The 19,686-nt window shown below is 48.8% G+C and overlaps 1 protein-coding gene across 4 annotated transcripts in view; it reads left to right on the forward strand.

Moving 5' to 3' along the window:
- The first annotated feature begins 1,608 nt into the window (after positions 1 to 1,608).
- LOC135324656 (netrin receptor DCC) overlaps positions 1,609 to 19,686 on the forward strand; it is a 547,074-nt gene continuing 528,996 nt past the window's right edge. For all 4 annotated transcript variants that reach the window (XM_064501341.1, XM_064501342.1, XM_064501343.1 and 1 more), the window contains exon 1: positions 1,609 to 2,124. In XM_064501341.1, the coding sequence (XP_064357411.1) occupies positions 2,034 to 2,124 (91 nt within the window). In that variant the 5' untranslated portion in view covers positions 1,609 to 2,033. The remainder of the gene's footprint in view (positions 2,125 to 19,686) is intronic.

Raw genomic sequence — 19,686 nt, forward strand, 5'->3', positions numbered from 1 at the left:
TAAGTCTTTACAGCTCTGGTGACCTCAGGGCTAACTTGTATGATCTGAGCATATGGTCTTGTTTTTGCTTTCTGATTCTTTTCTCTTCAGATAATTCTGTTCTCAAGCGCTCATCACAAAATTATATGTTTGGGATAGTCCCGTCTTCCTCATTCAGCATAATTCTCTGTCCTGGGAGAATTGTACGTGTGGTTTTCTTTAATCTGAGAATTTGCACAGGGCTGTTGAATAGCTGTGAAAACAAAACCACAGTGGTTTGAGAAGATGTTTAGAGGGAGCTGAGAATGTCCCACTGGAAGAGAAGGAGAAGAGCTGTGGTTAGGTTGTGGGAACCAAAATGGTGCTGCCAAAGTGTGTAGCGGTAAAGTAGAAGGAGAACAGAAGAAAGGAAAGGAAAGAAGCAAAAATACCGGACGCAGAGATTATCACTGTCAGCAAGCTGGGCAGAGGTGTGATGAATCTCAGACTGGCTGGCACAGAGCAGTCCAGGTCCGGGGTAGGTTTCTTCTCTTCTAGAAGAGGGTGACTGCACCCGACTGCCCACTGGGAATGGTCTCCGACCCAGGCTCATCTCTGAACCATGCCTGGGAATTGCTTGGGAGGGGGCTGGTGGTCAGCCCCACGGCAAGGATTTCTCTAACAACTTAAGAAAACAGCTGATCACTCCCCCAGGACTGAGTGCGTTCCCTTGAACTGGCTGATGTGCTTCCACATGTCCAGCTTTCTGCCTACCACACCTTCCGATGGCCAATTGCAACCTGATCTATTTGAGGATTAGGACTCTTAGCCACAGCTCCCACAGCCTTTGTGGCAGTCCGTGGCTGGGTGGGGGGGAACAGCACTGCAAGCTAGAGCATCACCTGCGCAAAGGGAGCCGCTGCAGCCCTGGGGGTCCCACCAGCATGTCAGAAAAACCCCGAGCAGCGGCCCTGCGGCCACGGGGTGTGCTGGGGCCCGGGGGGCCTGCTGGCCGGGCGGCACAGCACTCAGCAGCGTGGGAGCTGTGAAATCCCCAGCCTCTGGCATCACGGTTTTCTGTGGAAAGCTCAGCTTTCGGTTCAAAGCCTAAGCTTTCAGCTCTCAGCTTAACAAAGTCGTGGAAGAAAGTCAACCTGAAATTTCCCAAACTGAGAAAACGGGTAAGACATTTTAGAACAGAAGGGCGTGGAGTGTGGGCGAGCAGTGCAGGCAAGCGCAGGCAGGAGTGCAGGTAGCGCAGGCAGGAGTGTGGGCAGCGCAGGCAGGAGGGCGGGCAGCAAAGGCAGCAGGAGCGGGCAGGGGCGCAGGGGCGCGGGCAGGGGGCGGGCAGGAGGGCGGGCAGCGCGGGCAGCGGCGGTTCCTCGCCGCGGCCCCCAGAGGGCGCCGTCGCTCCCCCGTGGGGCGCTGCTGCTGCGGCGGCGGCGGCGGCGGCGGCTGCCGAGCGCGGCGGGCTCCGTCCTGCGGCGGCCTCGCTGCCGCCGCCCGCGCCCCCCCCGCCCGCCGCGCAGCGCCGGCCCCGGCCCCGCGGCGCCCCCGGCCCGGCGCCCGCCCGCCCCCTCCCTCCCTCCCCCCCCGGCCGCCCGCCCGCTGCCGCCGCCGGTAACAAGTGAGAGCGGCGCAGCGCCCCCCCCCCCCCCGCCGCGCCTTTCAAACGCATCTGTCGGGAAGGAGGAAAAGCCACCAGGTTTCCCTTTTGTATCCGGCTTTTCTGCGGGGTTTTTTCCCCCGCTTTCTCTTTTTTTTTTTTCCCCCTGGTTTTTATTTTTTCCGCTTCGCGCGGCGCTGGGAATGGAGCGACCTCGGCTCTCTTGATGCGCGCTGGACGGCGGTTCTGGCAGGATTTTCCTATGTGCGCTTCTCCAGCGGTGGGAGGACCCTTCCCCATCCTCGCCCGTTTGCTCGAGTTAGTTTCCTGACACGCTCGGGAGCTCGGAGGCTCCCGCACTGCATGTAACTTTTCCCCCCTCCGCCCATCCCCGTGGGCAGCGCGGCGAGGCGGCAGAGGGGCCGTGCGGGCGCCGGGCTGCTGCTCCCGCCGGGGCCCCGGGTGAAATATGGAGCGGAGCCTCGGAGGCGCCCGGGGGCCGAAGCCGGCGGCTCTGCTCCTGGCGCTGGCGCTGCTCGGCCCGCAGCTCCGCGCCGCCGGTAAGTGCTGCGCGCTGCGGAGCGGCGTTTGCGCGGGGCCCGGGGCTCCTCGCGGGGCTGGGGAGGCAGCCGGGGCTACAGCAGCCTGCGCAGCCTGGGGAAAGAGGGCGAGCGCCGAAAAGCGAGAAATCGGTGAAAAATAAAGGCGAGCTGTGGAGGGAGGTGGTGTAATACCTGTGTGCGTGTGTAGCGGCGGCGGGGGGGCTTAGTTCGGCTCCTCTTTTGCACCTGATCGCGCCGCAATTGGATCTATTCGCCTGTAGCTTTTCGGGTCTGTGTGCTGAAATCGAGGAGTGGGGGGGAGGCGTCGTTCGGCGGGTAAAGGGATAAAAGCCGAAGATGAGTTAGCAAGCCAGAAAATGCGGCTGTCCGCAAGGCATCGTCCAACTCTCTTGGATTGCAATTCTTGGGGATTGCACCTCTCCCTGCACTTGGCAGGCACATTTCCTAATTAAAAATGGCAAAGCCAGTTGTGTCTGGAACTGGGGTAGGGAAGGGAAAAGAGGGAGCTGACAGCGAGACGCTCTGGGGCTGCGTGTGCGGAGGGTGGAGAAGAGCTCGGAATTGAAGAGAGATCTTTTATTGCGAAAGAAAAAAGGGAAATGGGAGTGTTAGCCAAGAAGTATTAGGAACTAAGAAAGTGCAGCTTTGATTTGCAGGAGACTAGGGGTGTGCGTGCAGGGTGGAGGGAGATGCGTGCAAGGAAATATTATTCTCCGGTGGTCATTGTATTTTCTCCAAAAATAAAGGAGGAACACTTCACTAGGAGAAACCTTGGGGAGAGAGAGCCTGAAAAATGCAAAAAAAAGACATAAACACACATTTGAGCACGCTGCCTTCACAGCAGCCACTGATGAACAATAGAAAGCAACTCCCCACCGCCACACGCACTCGACCGCTAAAGCCGATTTTTGTAATGGGGAAAGTGCTGCATGCGAAGCCTTTGCAAAAAGATCTTTGCCGTCTTGTAGCAGCACTCAGGTTATCAGCTGTATGCAAATGGCAGTGCCTCAGATTGCTGGCGGAGGTGGTGCTGCTCTTAAACAAATGGATATATCTTGTGATTGTTTTATTTGGGGGAGTTGGCGAGTGAGCTGGAAGACGCTTCTCTGCAGAAGGAGGAGGTTTATTCGGTGCGGGTGCGGGTGCCTGTGCCTGCGTGTCCCCGGCACCGTCCTCTGCGGCTCCGTGCCTGGAGGGTGGCACCGGGGCAGCCGGGGCAGGGCAGCGAGCGGGTGTCGTTTCCAGCGGAGAGGCGAGGAGATGGGAGACATGTCCGTGATTCTCCTTGGTGGAAGATGACTGACTTGCAGGCTGCTTTGCTGGCAGATGCCGAGATGGAGCAGCGTCTCCGTGCGGGTGTGCGAGTGTATGGGGAGGGGGTGACGGGAGCCGTGTGCTGTGGCAGGGGCCAAGCACGCTTGCTTTCACGGCACGGTGGGGAACGGCATTGTTTCGTGGTGCGGGGCTGAATCCGGCTGTTGTCTGGCTGTCCGGGTCCGTCGTGCCCTTCGCCCTCCGTCCGCGCTCCGTGGGTTTATCGCGCTGCTTGCCGGCGGCTGCCGTTTTTGCGTTGCGCCAAACCCCCGCCTTCGCGAGCCGCAAACGCGCGAAGTTTTCCCTGTAACCCAGCCCCGGGGGCCAGCGCGCGTCCGTGCATCTCGCATCCCGAGGCAACCCACGAAATCAAATCAGGCAGAGCCTGCCCCTCGCGGGCGGGCTGCTCGGGGGCCGGGGCCTCCCCTCGTCCGCCTCGGAGCGGTGGTTTTCGGGGCCGCTGGGGTGGGAGCATCCCCGGGGATGGCCCCGGCGGCTGCCAGCGCCGCTAACAAAGGGCTCCCACCGCCACCGCCCAACGGGGCCGCGGCCGGAGCCCCACGCCGTGCCGTGCCGAGGCGCGCGGCCTTCCCCAAAACTTTGGGAACAAAGGCCGGCGTGGGCGGAGGAGCCAGCCCGGAGCGAGCCCTTCGCCTCCGCTTTGCCCGTGTCCGTGCGGTGCCACACGTCTGTGGGAAGAGAGAAGAAGCAAAACGCAAGCTGGGACTTTCCCTGGCTGAAGATATAAACGTGGGGGAACAGCCGATGATGGGCGATGTTTGCTCTTTTGGGAAGAGACGACGGGAAAGCGTGTTACCGCTAAAAGCGCACGTGAATCACGTAGTACCGAGTTGTTACAACGCTGTGCTCTGCGTGCGTTTCGAAGGAGCCACACAAAACTTTCCCCTTTTCTGTCTGTAGGGGGAAATTCAACCCCACCGCAGAGGTGTTTCTGGAGTGGCTTCTCTGCTCGGGGTTTCTGGTGAGCAATTCCGTGTCAGGGCACCGTGTCAGAGCCCGGCGAGGTCCGGGTGCTGTGGCAATCACTCCTCCTGCGAGTGGTGCAGTATAAATCAGCAGCGACCTGTCACAGCATCCATTTCGCAGGCAGGCTGCCTGCCCTCCGTGGCAGGAGGCATGTGAGCCACCCCGGCGCTGCGCGAGCCCGCCGGCCGCCCTGCGTTCAGCAGCGCGATTTTAAGAATGGAAATGAGCTTAGCTGGGGATGAGCAGTTTACATCTGAGAGGGTTTTTTTTCTCTCTCTAGTGTCCTGATTATTTTTGTATAGCGTTCTTCTTGCTCTACACCTTTTTGTCCTCACTCCCCCTCTTCCAAGTTCATATGATTCAGGATCAGCGCTGGCTTCAAATACAGTCAGGAATACTTGTGTTCAGTGGGATTATGCCAGTTTTACTAAGGTCCAGGTTTCACATGTAGCTCACTCACCCTTGAATATCACTTGCTTTTCCCTCCCAATACAAAACCTAGCGTGAACTGTCTGTTCCAGGGCCCGAGACATGACAGCCCCGTCCGGATAGTCTTGTATTTCTCTGTTTGTCTGGACCCAGCTTTGATTCCCTGGCTTACGCTAGCACTTTACGATCTTTGGGGCAGGAAGTTTCTATTTCTTTGCTGTGCAGATTCGCAGCAGGATCGTGGTCCGCAGTGAGGGCTCCCAGGAGCAAAGGATTAATAAGCACGTCTGGGCTTCTCAAACTTGGAGAAGAAAGTCTCTGGGACCTGCTCATTGCAGATGCTGACTGGAAATCCAAATGAGTTTGAGTTCTTCATATGATCTGCCCCCATTTAATTTGAGAACCGGCACGCTGACATGATGATTTGAACTTCCCTGGAAGAGCTCATACGGGGATGAAGAAGCAATTGCCACCTTCTCCCAATCCACCCAGTCTTCCACTCTGCTAGGAAGGGACCAAAAAGCCTAGCTTTGCCTTGCGGTCCTGCCTTACTATTTGACTGCCAAAAGCCTTGTGCCATGCGAGGTTTGGTGTTTCCCGCTAACCTGCAGTGTAAGGCCGGGCTGCAGGGACTGGGGCTCTGCCCGAGCGCGGCCCCGGCACGTGTTGGGTGCGACGCCTCGCCCGGCCTCTTCCGACAGCAGAGCGGTCTCCGTTCTTTCCGTGACATGGCAGCTAAAATAACTCTTTCAGAGCCATTCCTCAGTTGCTCAGCACACACATTTTCTACCAGATGTCCTTTAGAGGGCCAGCACTGATTTCTTAAGTGTAATTTTTATGAGATAAAATAATGCTAAAATTGGGTCCGTTTCCTAGATGCCTGCTTGCGTTGGTGTGTGCAGCTCCAAGAGTAAAACGCTGCAATGGATTTGCACCTACGTTCTTCATGGAGGAGACTGTTGTAGAGACTTCACTGACTGAAGGAAGTTGCCCTTTCCTGCTGTTTTAGTGTCTTGCCAAACTAAGGATCGCTGGCTCCCGCCATGCCGGTCTCAAGTGTTGAGCGTGTTGCAGTGCTGCTGTAGGGACGAGCAGACCCGGAGGCTGCAAGTGAGCCGACAGGTAGCTCCTGAGGTCATGTTTGCTATGGTAAATCCACCAGTTGATGCCATTTCCATACATTAGTCACTTCACATATAGAACAAAATGGTTGTGGAAGAAGCTGATACTCAAAGGGGGGATCGCCTTTTCACATCTCTGTTTTCCCCTTCTGCTGAAATGCAGATTTGTGATCGAGGGAGTCAGTGCAGCCAGTCACTGTCGTAATACAAATAGATGTGAATTTCTTAAAATGTTGGCCTTGCCTGGATGAAAAGTATACTGACAAATTCCACCGAGGGTTTCATGATTAATTAACTAAAGGCAAAAAATTCACTTGCTCCATTAAAATTATCCCTTGGGGGAAACATCGACCTAAATTTTGTATTTCCATTGCAATCCAAAGTAAACACGCTGGGCTTTGTTCTGATTCCACGTATAGCGTGGTTACACCAGTCTTGCCTTGCTGTGTCCAACGCGGTTGCTCCTGCCTGTTCGAAGAGCAGGAGCTGGGCTGCGAGGTCTCCGCTCCCACCGAAGAGGCGTCTCGCCGGGAGCACCCACACGTCTCCTCGGGTGCTGCTGCCTATTGCAGGGGTTTCTGAGCAACCTCAGTTGCGATTTGCTCCTGAGCGTGGGGAGCAGGCTACGGTACTGGTGTTTATGCCATCTTGTATCAGGAATATCTTTCTTCAGTATTTCTCATGCACGCTTTAAGGAGTTTCTTCTGAAATGTTTTAAGTGGGAATGCCTTAAATTGTTATTGCTTCTGGTCCTTATGGAAGAATCTACTTACTGTGTCCATTACGTAGCTCCTCTTCCCCGTTCCTTTGTGTAAACTTCATGGTCTATTTTACCTTTTCTGCTGATGAAAAGCAACTGTAATCTTCTCTCTGCGACGTTCAGGATGCTCGATGCTTGTGAGTCCTCTTTTAATACGGGTGGAGAGCCTCGGGCACTCGAGATTTGCTCCTTTTGGGTCTGCTCTACAGCTTCCTGTTAGAAAAAGTATCAAATTAGGTTTATCTTAGGGAAGCAATGGCTGAAAGTGAAGTGTAGCTTCTGATTGCTGACAGAAAATTCACTGATAAAATAGAGTATGCTCTTCCTGAAAGATAACACATCAGGTAATTGTAAACCCATCAGAATGGTTTCTTTCTGACAATGTTTCTCAATTTCAGCTTTTATGTGAAGGGCTACGGCTAAATTGGGCTAATCGCAGAACGTCTCGCTCGATAGTTTGTAGATGTCTCTGCTATAAAGGAAGCTAAATCTCAGAGAGGCATGATAAACGCACAGTTAAATGTCTCCAGTTCTGTCTCTGTTGATGGCAGTCATATGTCGATGGTAATGGCAATATGTGCTGTAATTTTATAAATGCTCTGAAGTATTCAAAATACATTGAAAACTATTCTAAATTGCTGCCCAAAGTTTCAGCAAAATATTGGTTGTCAAACAGAGAAGCTGAAGGAATAATATCTCCTTGGAAATTACATTACCATCTGAAAACTGAGTATCTCCTTGTCCTTTAAAGTAGAGTTTAGAACACAGAGACTAAAGATGTTTTGATGATTTTGTTTACTTTTTTGGTGCTTTATGAAGAGTTGTACTCGTTTGATCAGTTGTACCTAGCACATGGCCCTACTTTCCTATGCTGGCGGTTCACGAGGTGCTTTCTCCCCAGCTTGGAAGCTGAACGTGAACAGACAACAGCCATCACACATTCAATAGGCATGGGTGGGACCATTCCTGGAATCAGCTGGTACAAAATCCTTTGCAATACATCTTTAAAAAGATTTTAAGAAATAATAGCAGGGGCATATAGTATAAAATATGTACACATGGCTCTCCCAGGGCCTGGTCTCCAAAGCCAGCTGAGGTTGTTCTTTGTGGAGCCAGGACCTGAAGGTGAGGGTGGAACCGCTCCTTTTTCTGCAGCGCTTTGCCTTTTCCAGAGCTTTGATATCAGTTTCCTTCTGTCTTGGGAAACGGAGCCCCGAATTTCCAGGAAATTGGACTTAGTGAAATAGATTTCAGTTCTTGCAACAAGAACAAGGCATGACAGAAGTAGGTGAAGTGTTCAGTGAAGCTGCTGCGCAAAGGATTTCCTGCTCTGTGCACACATCTTCCTGGACAGTGAAATACCCCCCCATCCCACCCATCCAAGGGTTTATGCAATTGTGTGTTTCTCTGTTTTAGTAGGGGAGGGTAGTTTGGCACTGGACGTGGCACTGCGTTGTGAAACACTGAATTTAGCGAGATCTCAGCCACGGCGCTTGCAGAAGATGGACGGTACCGTGGGAGGGGAGGCTGGGCACCGAGGAGCGAACGGGGATCTCTGCGAATTGCTGGGTTTTGCTGCTCTTGAGAGGTCCTGGAGATGAGCTGAGCTAAGGTCAGCTCCTACATCACTAGCAGAGCTCTACAATGAATGACAGTCTCCTAGTTCATACTTTTATGATTTTTTTATAACAGCAGTTTCATGGCCAGGTGTCCACTGAGGCTTCAGATGTTTCGCAGGCAGGGGCTGCCTGTGCTCCTCCGCAGCTGAGGAGCTGCATTTCTCCATTTCCAATTTCTCTCTGCTTATTGCTTTTCTTTCTTTTTTTTCGCTGAACTATAGTAGCTCCATTCTTGCCTCCTATTTCCCAAGTTGTTGTTTACTCCTACCACATACCTTCCTGCAGTGGTTCCTTGACCATCACCACGGCTGTTTCCCCAGTGCTCTGTGAAATCTCAGTGCAGCACTGCTGGTGCCATCTCTGTTTTGGTGGAAGTCCAGCGGGGTGACTCTTGGGTGTGGGTAGTTTCTACACGGCAAGTCTAAGAAGGCGGAGAGGTTGTATCACTGGAAATTGGCCTGAAGCTAACTATTATTTTGCAGTGCCTAACTTGCTTTTGGATATACTGAGAAGAGAGCAGTTGTCATAGAAAACAGTGACACAAAGTTGGTCTCTTCTCCATCCTCTCACAGATGTGAGCCTCAAGGGAAAGCAACGAAGGAGAAGTTTTCACTTGAGTCCCGTGTATCATATGCTTGTGCTTGTGCTTGAGATGCTGCAGCCAGGGTGGGAACTTGGCTATGCAGATGATGCTTCCATTAAAAGAGGAATCGTTGGATTGTGTAGTATGGTGAGGCAGTTGCTCTCAGGATATCTGGAAGCTGACCTCAGAAATATTCCCTCAGATGCTGAGTCCAGGTTCCTTGTCCCTTTTTCTTGGAATTTACTTTGAGGAGGAACATAAAAGAAGCCAAATCTAGTTTAGCGTATCTTAGAAATCCCTGTTCTGGAGGTGTCTGAAGGCTTGTGACTAGACAGCTGTGTGACCTGCAGCTAAACTGGTGGGGATTTCCACCTGGCTATAGAGCTCTGAGAGCAGTAATTGGAGGCAACATGTCAGCTCTGGACAGGGTCAGTTGATATAATCACATGAAGTGTTTCTTTCTAAAGGCAGGCCTCCCAAAAGCGTTGCAATTAAAAGCTGAGTGGTGCTTCCTGGAAAGCAAGGAGTGGGTTGATGTGGGGAGGCTGGTAGGTGCCAAGCTGAGTTGGGCATTTCCTCCTCAGCCCATAGCTACCGAAAAGGGCTCACGGGATGCACCGTTCACATGCTGGCCTCCTTCCTCTTTGAGTTTCTCTCTGACACTCTTCCCCTCGCTGGTCAAAGACTAACAGCATTTTAAAAGCACTTTTGGGGGTCTCTATCGGCAATATTCATTCTTCTTCTGCTCTTAGAAGCAAGAACGGAAAAAGAGAAAAAATTAAAAGGGCTCTATGGGGCCTTAGCCCATATTCCGTGTTTTCCTCTCTACCTTCTGATGCTCAGAGGGAACCTGAGGAGAAAAAAAGCCCTTAAAAGTTTCCCTCCGCTCTTCCCCAGTGCTGAAGACACGTAACCGGCCGTGGTCATGGTGCGACCCAGACCCGTGAGCCTGCTTCTGAACGTTTCTGCTTGCTGGGGAGGCCCTCTGCCTTCTCGCTCAGGTTGTCACCGCCTTGGTGGCAGGTGATGGCGTAAGAGCCCGGTGAAGGACCGGGAAGTCCTTCTCTGCAGGACTTCAGGTTGTTCAATTTTGGTGTGGAGTTTGTGCTGGGCCTCGCGCAGAGTGGCCCGAGCGAGCGCCCGGGAAGGGACCTCTCGCAGAAGGGGGATGTTGTTTCCGCGGGTGGCTGGAGGTGACATTTCACGGCAGCGTGGTTGCGGTGATGTGGGTTTTTTTACCCCATGTTTATAAAATCCAGTAAATTTCATACCCGTTTTCCAAATTTCATGCTTCTTTTCAGTGTTTCCCTTACCCAAAGCGAGGATCATTTTTCAGCGTTCCGCCCTCCTTTGTTGTATCCTGGATGCTGCTGAACTTGCTGTTGGTGAGGCTGGTTATCCTAATTTCCTACATATTATTTGTAAATTTGTCAAAAAGGCTCACGCTCACCCATTCTGCTTTGGCTTCCTACACAGTTTTCACTTCAGAAGATTGAAAAGGTTTAGATGAATTATTGAAGCGCAGTTTGTCATACATATGAAAGTAGTTAACAGTCTTGGATTTAGACTTTGCTTCTAAAAGGAACAGGGGGATTTTTATGTATTTATTTACAGGGGCCTCTAGACCTTTTTATTTTCCCCAGGCATGAAGAATATCGTGTCTTCCCATAAGAGAAGCAGCATGAAGCAAGTTATAAAATTAACTGAAGCTGGCAGCTCTCATTTTACAGTTCATGATTAGGAGGATGCGAAACGGAAACCGTTTCGTACTGCTGAATAGCGTCAGGATGTTTTTTTGCTGTGTCCACCATGATTTATGGATGTAGGAGTTTTCTGTGTCTGTGACAGAGACATGCGTAAAGTGGCTGATATCTGCCATAGTCCAAGCGTGTGACAGGATGTTTGGCAAGCCACCAATATAAGGACACCTAGGAAAAAGTAGTCATGCACAAAATTTTAAAGTGCTGTAGGACCGAGGTTGTTGGTACGCGCAGTTATTTTTACAAAAAACATGGGTTTTTATGTTTTAAAGCCTCAGATGCTAATAGGTCTTGACGTGGAAAGTAAAGGTCTGCTCAGTTCATGGGAATTGAAATAACTATGTGCTTGGGAATAGCAGGCGTGTGCTCTAAGAAGTGTGCTCAGTTCTGATGGAGACCGCTACACATGGCAGTTTGCTATGATCGCCCTCTCATGCCAATGCTATTTGTGCTTTGTTTTTATTAGTCTGAAATAAAGGTCATCTGGCGGCGAGGTCCAGGAGAGCACTGGGTAAACAGCTGTATTTCCATGCTGCCCACACGATTCTCTAAGTCCACGGTAATGGAGAATAAATTAGATTTTTTTTAATCCATCAAATTTTAATGCTTTATACAATTATAAAAAGAGAGAAGAACATTCTTCTAATACATTAGGCGAGATTCTCAACCTGGATAAATCTTCCCTGACTTCATTAGAGACACCTTCACATCAGCAAAATCCTGTTAAAACAACTTGACGTCGATTATTTGCGTTCTTTATACGCTCACATGGAGACTGATTCTCTGTAACCAAACAGCTCTGCTATAGCAGGTGTATTGATATTAAAAGGGTTGTTAACATCTCTCCAGAGGGGGATATTCAGTTACCAGTAACTCTGTCAAGCTTTTCCATCTGTGTAGGGAATTTGTCAGAAGCTGGTGCTGTGTTATTAAAAGTATTAGTTCTATCTTGATTTGTGTCTAATTGAATTACATCATTAACGGAGCTCAATTACAAGCAGTGGGAGATGATCCCCCCGCAAGGACAGCGGGCACCTGAGCTGTGAGCAGCGCTTTGTGCTCAGCTGACCGTTCACAACTGGGGCAACACCACGACTCTTGTAATACTGAAAATGAGCAAGTTTCCCGGTCCTGACGGAGGGGAGGGCTCCTCCTTAAATGGGTGTGCTGGCTTCAAGCCACCCAAATCCCTTGGCATGGTCGCTTCATTTCAAATTGTTTTTTTGTGAATCAAGTATGAAATGTTTTAATCTCAAACATGCAATAAAATAATACTCTGGCTTTTTTTTTCTCATGCTCCTTACGTAAGCTTAATCTCTCTTTATCACAAATTCTTGCTATAGAGGGAGGCCATCAGTGCCGAAGCACAAGGAGCATCCCTGTGTGCTGAGTCCTGCTTATTGATGCTTTAGTCCCGTCCTTCCTCCTTGTCATGTCAGAGTTCACAGGACACCCTTAAAATGAGAGATGCAGCCGTTAAAAGTACACAACCAGCTCTTGTCCAAATTCCACTGAAACCACGAGACTCAGGATAACAAGTTCATAGCAGAGAAAAACTAGCGTGGAGTCCAAAGTGGAAATATCACGGCAGTAGATTTCCAGGATTTTTGCTGAGTTGCAGATACTGTCCGTGAAATCAAACATTGCCCCTCATGGAGGTGAAAAAAAAAAAAAAAAGATAAAGGCTCTTTCCCAGTTATTTTGTTCCCTGTCCATCACAGAGGGAGACCCTCTAGTATTGGTGGCAGTGAGGCCTGCAGCTGCAGCCAAGGTGCAGCAGAAAGATGCTACAGTGACAATATCGAATAAACAAGGTTATCCATCACTGTGAGACTTAGAGAGCTATAGCATCAGTACTCTGTTATAGCAGAACCCTGGACCATATTATACTATTAATTTTTTTTAAGTAATACTCTTGACAGGTTTTAATGGAAAATTCTCCTTACAAATCCATGGTGTGATTCAGTTCTGTATTTATTAACACATTCCTCAGATTGTGGATGAGCAAAGCTACCTGAATGCAATCCTTAAATGCGGAGTGTGATAGGATTTGCGTGTCCCATAATTTATATTGCCAGACTGAGTCTCAGTAAATGAGATCTGTCTCTGTGCATTAATATGCCAAATAACTGATAGCAATAACTAATTCATTTGTCCTGATTGTTCTTGACATCTTCTACATCATCAGGAATTTCCGTGCATCACCTTTTGCTGGGTCTGTGCTCTGCCACTACATGGTCTGTTCCCATATGGTAGGTAAATGGGTTGTGTCAGGAATAAGTAAACCTTTTTGCAAGGTCAGTCTGGGTCATTGCATGACTAAAAAACATCAAAAAATGCAGCCAGTCGCTGCTGGAGCGGAGGTTAACTTTCCCTTTATTCACTGTCAGCTGCATGAATGCTGGTTCAGAAGCTTTTATCCCAAATGCTCCTGCCTGGATGACCGTGCAACTAGAGGTCCCGTGGTCCTTTCCCCAGGTCACGCTGTTAAACCTGATGCTGAGGCCAGTCCCTTTTCGCTATGCTTCTTTTGCTCTAATTTTCTATCAGGTTTTCAATCATCCCACTTGTAAAATCTCATTTTCCTAAACTGCTTTGTGATACTATCATGGCCTTTTGAGCGTCCTGCTGCAGCTTCTCGGAGAAGCTTAATGAGGAGGAGGAAGCGCTCACCATGATTAACACGGAGCAATTGCAAGTGTCCATGAAGGATGGCAAAATGCTTGGAGGCTCCTGTAGGAGAAAAGACCCCCCAGCAGTGTAATGTGCTTCTCTTATAAAATGCTGATGATCCTACCACTAGTAAGCTCCAGACGAGGACAGAGTTAGCTTGACAGTAAATTAGATTTTAAAAGGCAATTCTGTGAATGTATGAATGAGAATTTGGCCTTTAGTATGCTATCTGTCAGCAACTTACCTGAATGTTTCTCATTTTTCGTAGAGCGTTTGTTGATGACATATACATTACTCGATAATATAAAAATGTGAGCAGCTAACTGTTTCCAGAATCCATCCCTAGAAATGGCCTGTCTGGCTCTTGGGAAGAAGCTGGTCTTTTGCAATTATAATTGGTGAGCATTTTCCAAAAATCTTGGGCTGATGTCTCCCAAAACTGTCTGAAAAAAAAATTTCCTTCTTTGTGGTCATTAGTCTTGAACTGGTAAGTGCTAAAGCCTTCCTCACTCCTCCGTTCCTGCACGAGATGATTTTCTCGGCATTCTCAGAGAATAAGCTAAGAGCAGAAGAAAAATGCCCTTCTGCGTGCCTTCCAGCTGCAACAGGTGACTTATCTATGCCACTTGTAATGCCCTTTTTCTGCTCATTAATGCCCCTTCTGAGCAGACGCACGCTGACCTCACACACAATAAAAATGGCAAGAGAGGAGGCGGATGACAGAAGCGGGGGCATGGATATAGCACTGCCTCGGAGACTGCTGCAGGAATAACCGCAGTGCTGCCGCGCCAGGGCTTCGTTGTCGCCTTTCGGGAGTGGAAGGGCTGCAGCTAACGGCCCCGTCCCGTTCTGCGTTTCTGCCTTACTGCAGTATCCTGCCTTGTGCTTCTCTTTGCGCCGGGGTAGTTTTGCTTAGGGTGACGGGCGGTTTAAGCAGAGGGGTAGGGAGCCGGACAGTACAGCCCGCGAGAGCACTGCGCTTAATGCCTGCGGATTTGGGATCAGAGAGGAGCTTTCCCCCAGTGACCAGATTGCCAGGGACCATTTTCACCCCCTCTCCTGTAGATTTGGTGTGCTGGGCTCTCTGGCGTTGCCTGTGACTTTGAGGGACATCAGTATCCCCACGTTTTTGCTGGTGCTGTGCTGTGGTTATGGCTCCTGGTCACGCGTTGTGGTTTACGGAGGCGTCGGGAAGGGTGCTGGGAAGTGCTGCGTGGTTCACGGCACGCGGGGACGTTCTCCAGACCTTCCTGGACTGGGTGTCCGTCGTGCATCTCTACCCACCTGTGGGGTGGCCACGATGACCCTGGTTGTCCCCCTGGACCGATGTCCCTGGGAGGATCAACCCTCTGGTTCCTGGCCAAAACGGGGCCCTGCCTGCTGGGACCTAGACAGTGGGGCAAAACCCTGCGGAAACGGGTGTCTTTTTAACTTCGCGTTCCTAGACGCTGGTTGTCTAAGCCTCAGTCACCACACGCTCCCTTAATAATCAATAGAGAAAAATCGTCACCTCCGGGTGATGAATCACCTCACCTGCCTTGATGTCTGTCTTGGGAAGAGCTAACCTTCGCCAGCTACCAGCTGCGCTCCTTTGTAATTGAAATTTATTTCTGCGACTGTACAGCATTAAGCAAACCTTAACAGGAATAGTAAAAACCACCCTGACTTTTGCAGCCTTGTGCAAATGGTTTCTAATGGGGACTCGGTACTGAATTAACAAAGTGACCTTTGTGGCATTTACCTAGCGCGCGGAGCAGAGGCGGACGAGGAGACGGAGCTGCCGTAATTAGGGGCTGTGCGGACGGCACGGCGCCCGTGTCAAAGCCTGCCTTGGAGCAGCAGACGCCTCCAGCGAGAATCTGTAAGTGGAAGCAGAGGCGAGGAAATGCGTAGTATCAGAGGGGTTAGGGAAGATCCTCTCGAAACTTTGTTGTCTCCCGGATCACGGCAAAGAGAAGGAGCTGCGAGCCTGGAAACTCTTCTGTACGTTAGGAAAGAGCAAAAGGCAATTTCCTCTGTCGGGGTTTTCGAGCCGTTCTTGCAGCTCTGCTGAGACTGACCTGTTTGCTTTGAGAGAATCGCAGCCCCCTCGTTTTAGGTAGTGAATCAGTCAGTCCTTTTTTCTTTTTAATGAAAATCTCGGAAGAGTCCTTCAATAATAGATTATATATTTATTTTATTCTTTTAGTAAGAAACTAAATATAAAATGAACACAAATATCCTTGCAGCAGAACTGGACCAGGACGTGTCTCTCCCAGCACTGTCTAAAACAGGGCGATTTCCCACCAGCCTTTTTGCGGTGAGCAGCGAGCGTGGGTTGGAATAAAGACCGTGTATAATGACCAAAGCACAAACACATGGAGAGCATTCGTTTCCATGACCTGATGATATGAGTGGGCATTTGGGCGATTTTACACTTAAGCAGATTTAAGAATATGTAAAACAAACAAACAAACCTTCCTTAGCATACTATATATATAAGTACGTAAATGTTGCCATACGCTGAAGTTCTGCATCGCTGTTAAAACAGCGTGTAGTGATTCAAAAAATGCTTGTTTTCTGCTCAGCCCAAGTGATGCACCCAAACCCCTATTCCTCTGCTCAGAGTGAATCTGGGAGAGCAAATCAGCTTCAATGGTATTATCCAAGAATTAGCGCTGAAGCGGCCGAGATTCAGCAAGCCTTGCCCCAAGCCCAGGATTAGACAAAACCGGGCTTTAATGCCAGGACCTGGCCATCCCCTGGGAGTCAGCGGGCAAAGTTTTGCCATCCGTTAAATTCTGTGGGCATCGGGCATGGGTAGGCAGAGGATAAAACACAGTCCTACAAACAGGGAGGTTTAAATGCCAAATATGGTGAGTTGAATATACATATATATATATATATAGATATATATAAAAGTAGGCATGTTTCCTTGTGTGTGCATTGCTCTGTATGTGTGTGTATGTTCTTTTCGTATCTCAAATACACCTAGGCTATCTACACTTTCCTAGCTTATGTGTGTACTTATATGCACATACATATATATAATGTACATGCACGGCACACGTGCATCTGCCATGAGAGACAGCAGATGCAAGTTCGCAGTAGACCGTAGGTAGAAAAACAAAAATAACAGAGTGCTGGAAGAGCGGAAGGAAAAAATCCGAGTGAGCACCACTGTGGTAATTACTTTTATCCTTTAAAGGGTGATCTAACATTTGAGCACACAAGCTAGAAAGATTTGACTTTAACTGAGGATTTGAGTTGTTATTGGTGGGGATAAAATAGTCATAGTATTATTTGGGCTTCTGAGAATCAGAAATTTGCTGCCAGATTAAACACATCCTAGCAATCTTTTGCCACTAGAGATGCTGGTTTCATAAACTGAAATAATACCGTGCATTGAAAGCCGTAGAAATAGCAATTTCCTTCCCCCTGTATGGCATTAGAAAATTTCACATGGTTTTGATATATAGTGTAAATTAGACCTGCAAAGTGGTGTGCTATGTCTTCATTAAAAGGAGACAGTAATAATGGAACCGCGTAGTGTGGTGTGGCAGGGTTTGCTGCTGCTTTTGTCGGTGGGTGGGATTTTCTGAATTATGAACGCTGACGATTGTTTCTGCCTTTATGCAAAAATATACCTTCGTGAGCTAAGTCTAATCGGTTCAATCGTACACATTTTCATTGAAAGGTATGATGCTTTATTAAAATATTGTATATTCATGATCAATGCATAGATTCATTACAAATAAGTTTTTAAGCAGAAATTTGCTAACTCCTCCCATAACTTACAATAATTAACAGTTTTCGCGATAGATTTTATAGAGATAAATCAGAAGTGCGATTTCATGCCAACTTTTGGCCCCCTGGGGCTTTCTATTTTCACTTCCAAACAAAGACAAATTATGCATTTTGCGTACAATTAGTGTGTTTTAATGAATGATTAGAAAATTGCTGTGGGATGAAATTGCTATGAGGTAAACTTTGACTTTGAAAGAAAAAGGGAAAAAGGGAAACCTCAGCTCGACGTGGTTGCACCCGTGTAGAAGTGCTGCGGCAGGGAATCAGGTGCAGGAGGCCTAACTCTGCTCCGGGTTGCACCGCGGCGGGTCCCGCGTTGCCCCGATGGCTTTGGTCCAGGCTGAGCACTTGGGATTAGCATTGGGCCTTTGGCTCTATGACACCTGCGGAGATTTCAGCTTCTGTCCTACAACAACTTGTGCCATTTGATAAAATTTGATCCCAAATGAGCTTCTGTAGAAATCTGAACACTTTTCATGCACTGTGTTTCATGAAGTGATTGGCTTTGTAGAAGTAAAGCTGGTAAATGTGGAGAGGGAGAAGAGAAATACTGATTTGCAATGCATTACGCCTGAGCTTTATATAAATAACATCTCTCATATTTTGTGATGGAAACGTCTGTCTCACAAGACTACTTGGCTGTAGGCATTCAGTATTTTCTAGATTGAAATCTGTGATCTTTAATTTAAATGGGTGGTTTAGTGTGTTATGTGAACATGCTAGTTAATATTCAATCTGACATTGAAATCACTGTAAGATGAAAATCTCTTCCCATTATATTCTTCTGTAACTGTGACAGTTATAACACTACCACGACGGAGCAAAATTCTCGTTTCTTTTTGTTTGCACAAAAGCGGGGGCAAGTTTTTGAGCACTTAAAATTCAGTTTGGTCATAAGTTTCATAAGTAGTTCAACAGCCTGAAGATGTTGTGCCTACAAGGTGAAACCAAGACGCAGGGTCTCTTGTGTTCGTGACCAAATTAAACACTTGCTTAAATCCCATTCTGCACAATCCAAATCCTGCATCTGTATAAAAAGCTTAGGTAAATGTCCCTTCAGAGCTCATGAGCTATCGGAGCGGCTTTACATGGTCACAGGACGCATGTCGCAGGCAGGGATGCAGGCTGCGGCTCAGCCTTTCATTGCAGAATCTTAAAATAATCCTTAACTTTGCCGTATAATTAAGAGCCCTAAAATCCAGTGAGGTTATGGCATGGATGCTGCTGCTTTGCCGGATGTGGCTGGAGTTTAGCACCCATGGGAATCCTTTGGGGTGTATTTAGGGAAGTATTTAGATAAGTTGATACTCAGAAGCAATGTGCAGCTACTGCCTTAGTCTTGCATTTCTGCCAGCTGGCCTCACAAAACTATGTGAAAAATTGATGTTGCCCCGTAGTTAGTCAGAATTTAGGTCCATACTGGAGGAACTCAGGAAGGAATCAGAGCAGGAAACAGAGGGACCTGCTCTGAGTTTGTCAGCTTAGGAGTCTGAGCCTCAGCCTCCTGCATCCTAAGGTATAAACGTCAGGTAGGTAGCTATTCAAGAGGAGAGAAGGTGCTTCTGTCTGACCTTTCATAGGTGAAAAAAGGGGCCTAGCTACCTCAATTTAGGAGATGGTTCTCCACGGGGCACCCAAAGGAGGAAAATGCATTCCTGGTCAGAGATTGCACTTGACAGTTTCTGCTCTTTGGTGTGCTTAACCCTTGACTGCTCTGCTGGTTTCTGTGGATGTCCTGCTCAGACGTTCAGCTCACCGTATTTGTTGGTACCCAGCTCCTTATGAGTATTGCAGCAAGCTGCAGACTGCTCAGCAGCTGTGCATCACAACTTCTCTGCTCAAAAGTTATGTCCTGCTGCTCTCTTGGCTCATAACCAACTTCTGGAGGAGCTTCTCTGAAGATGCTCGCTTGGTGCACAGCTTTGTGGCATTCAGGACCATTCAGGAGCTCACACTGCACCACTGCATGGTTTCTCTGTAGGCTGGTGGCAGCTCTTCCGTGGAAAGCTGATGGTTGTTCTGTCCTCCGGACCGGGACCTTCTACAGAGGGAACAGACAGGCAGGACTTAACTTTTTTGCAATGCTGTGCCTTCCCATTTATTCGTAAAGATATAAAGGTGTTTTCATCTGCTGCAGGAGCTAGTGTGGAATTCTACATTTCCTCCAGATTTGGCTTTGAGTAATTAGAGGGACCGAATAATTGATTGGTTATGTTTCTATTTCTGGGTTGCTCATTATTTTAAAGTGAAGTACTGTAAATGAGCAATCAATATCAGAGTAAAGGTACATGACATCACCTTTTGTAACAGCTGATTTCTCTTCCTCCGTTTTGTCGTTTTGTAAAGAGAAAGGACTGGAAAACTAAGGTCAAATGTCTGCTGTGACCAAAGCTCTAGAAAATATCCTCTCTTGATAGGAAGCCCCCTAGATCTTCTCGGATCTTGCCAAGAACAGTCAAGCCCCCTTTCACAACCTTGCTTGTGAGGGCTCTCTGGACCTATGGGTGGTCAGGAAGAAGGCCTCCTC

This window comes from Dromaius novaehollandiae, chromosome Z (genome assembly GCF_036370855.1).
Source record: "Dromaius novaehollandiae isolate bDroNov1 chromosome Z, bDroNov1.hap1, whole genome shotgun sequence".
In the NCBI taxonomy this organism is placed as follows: domain Eukaryota; kingdom Metazoa; phylum Chordata; class Aves; order Casuariiformes; family Dromaiidae; genus Dromaius; species Dromaius novaehollandiae.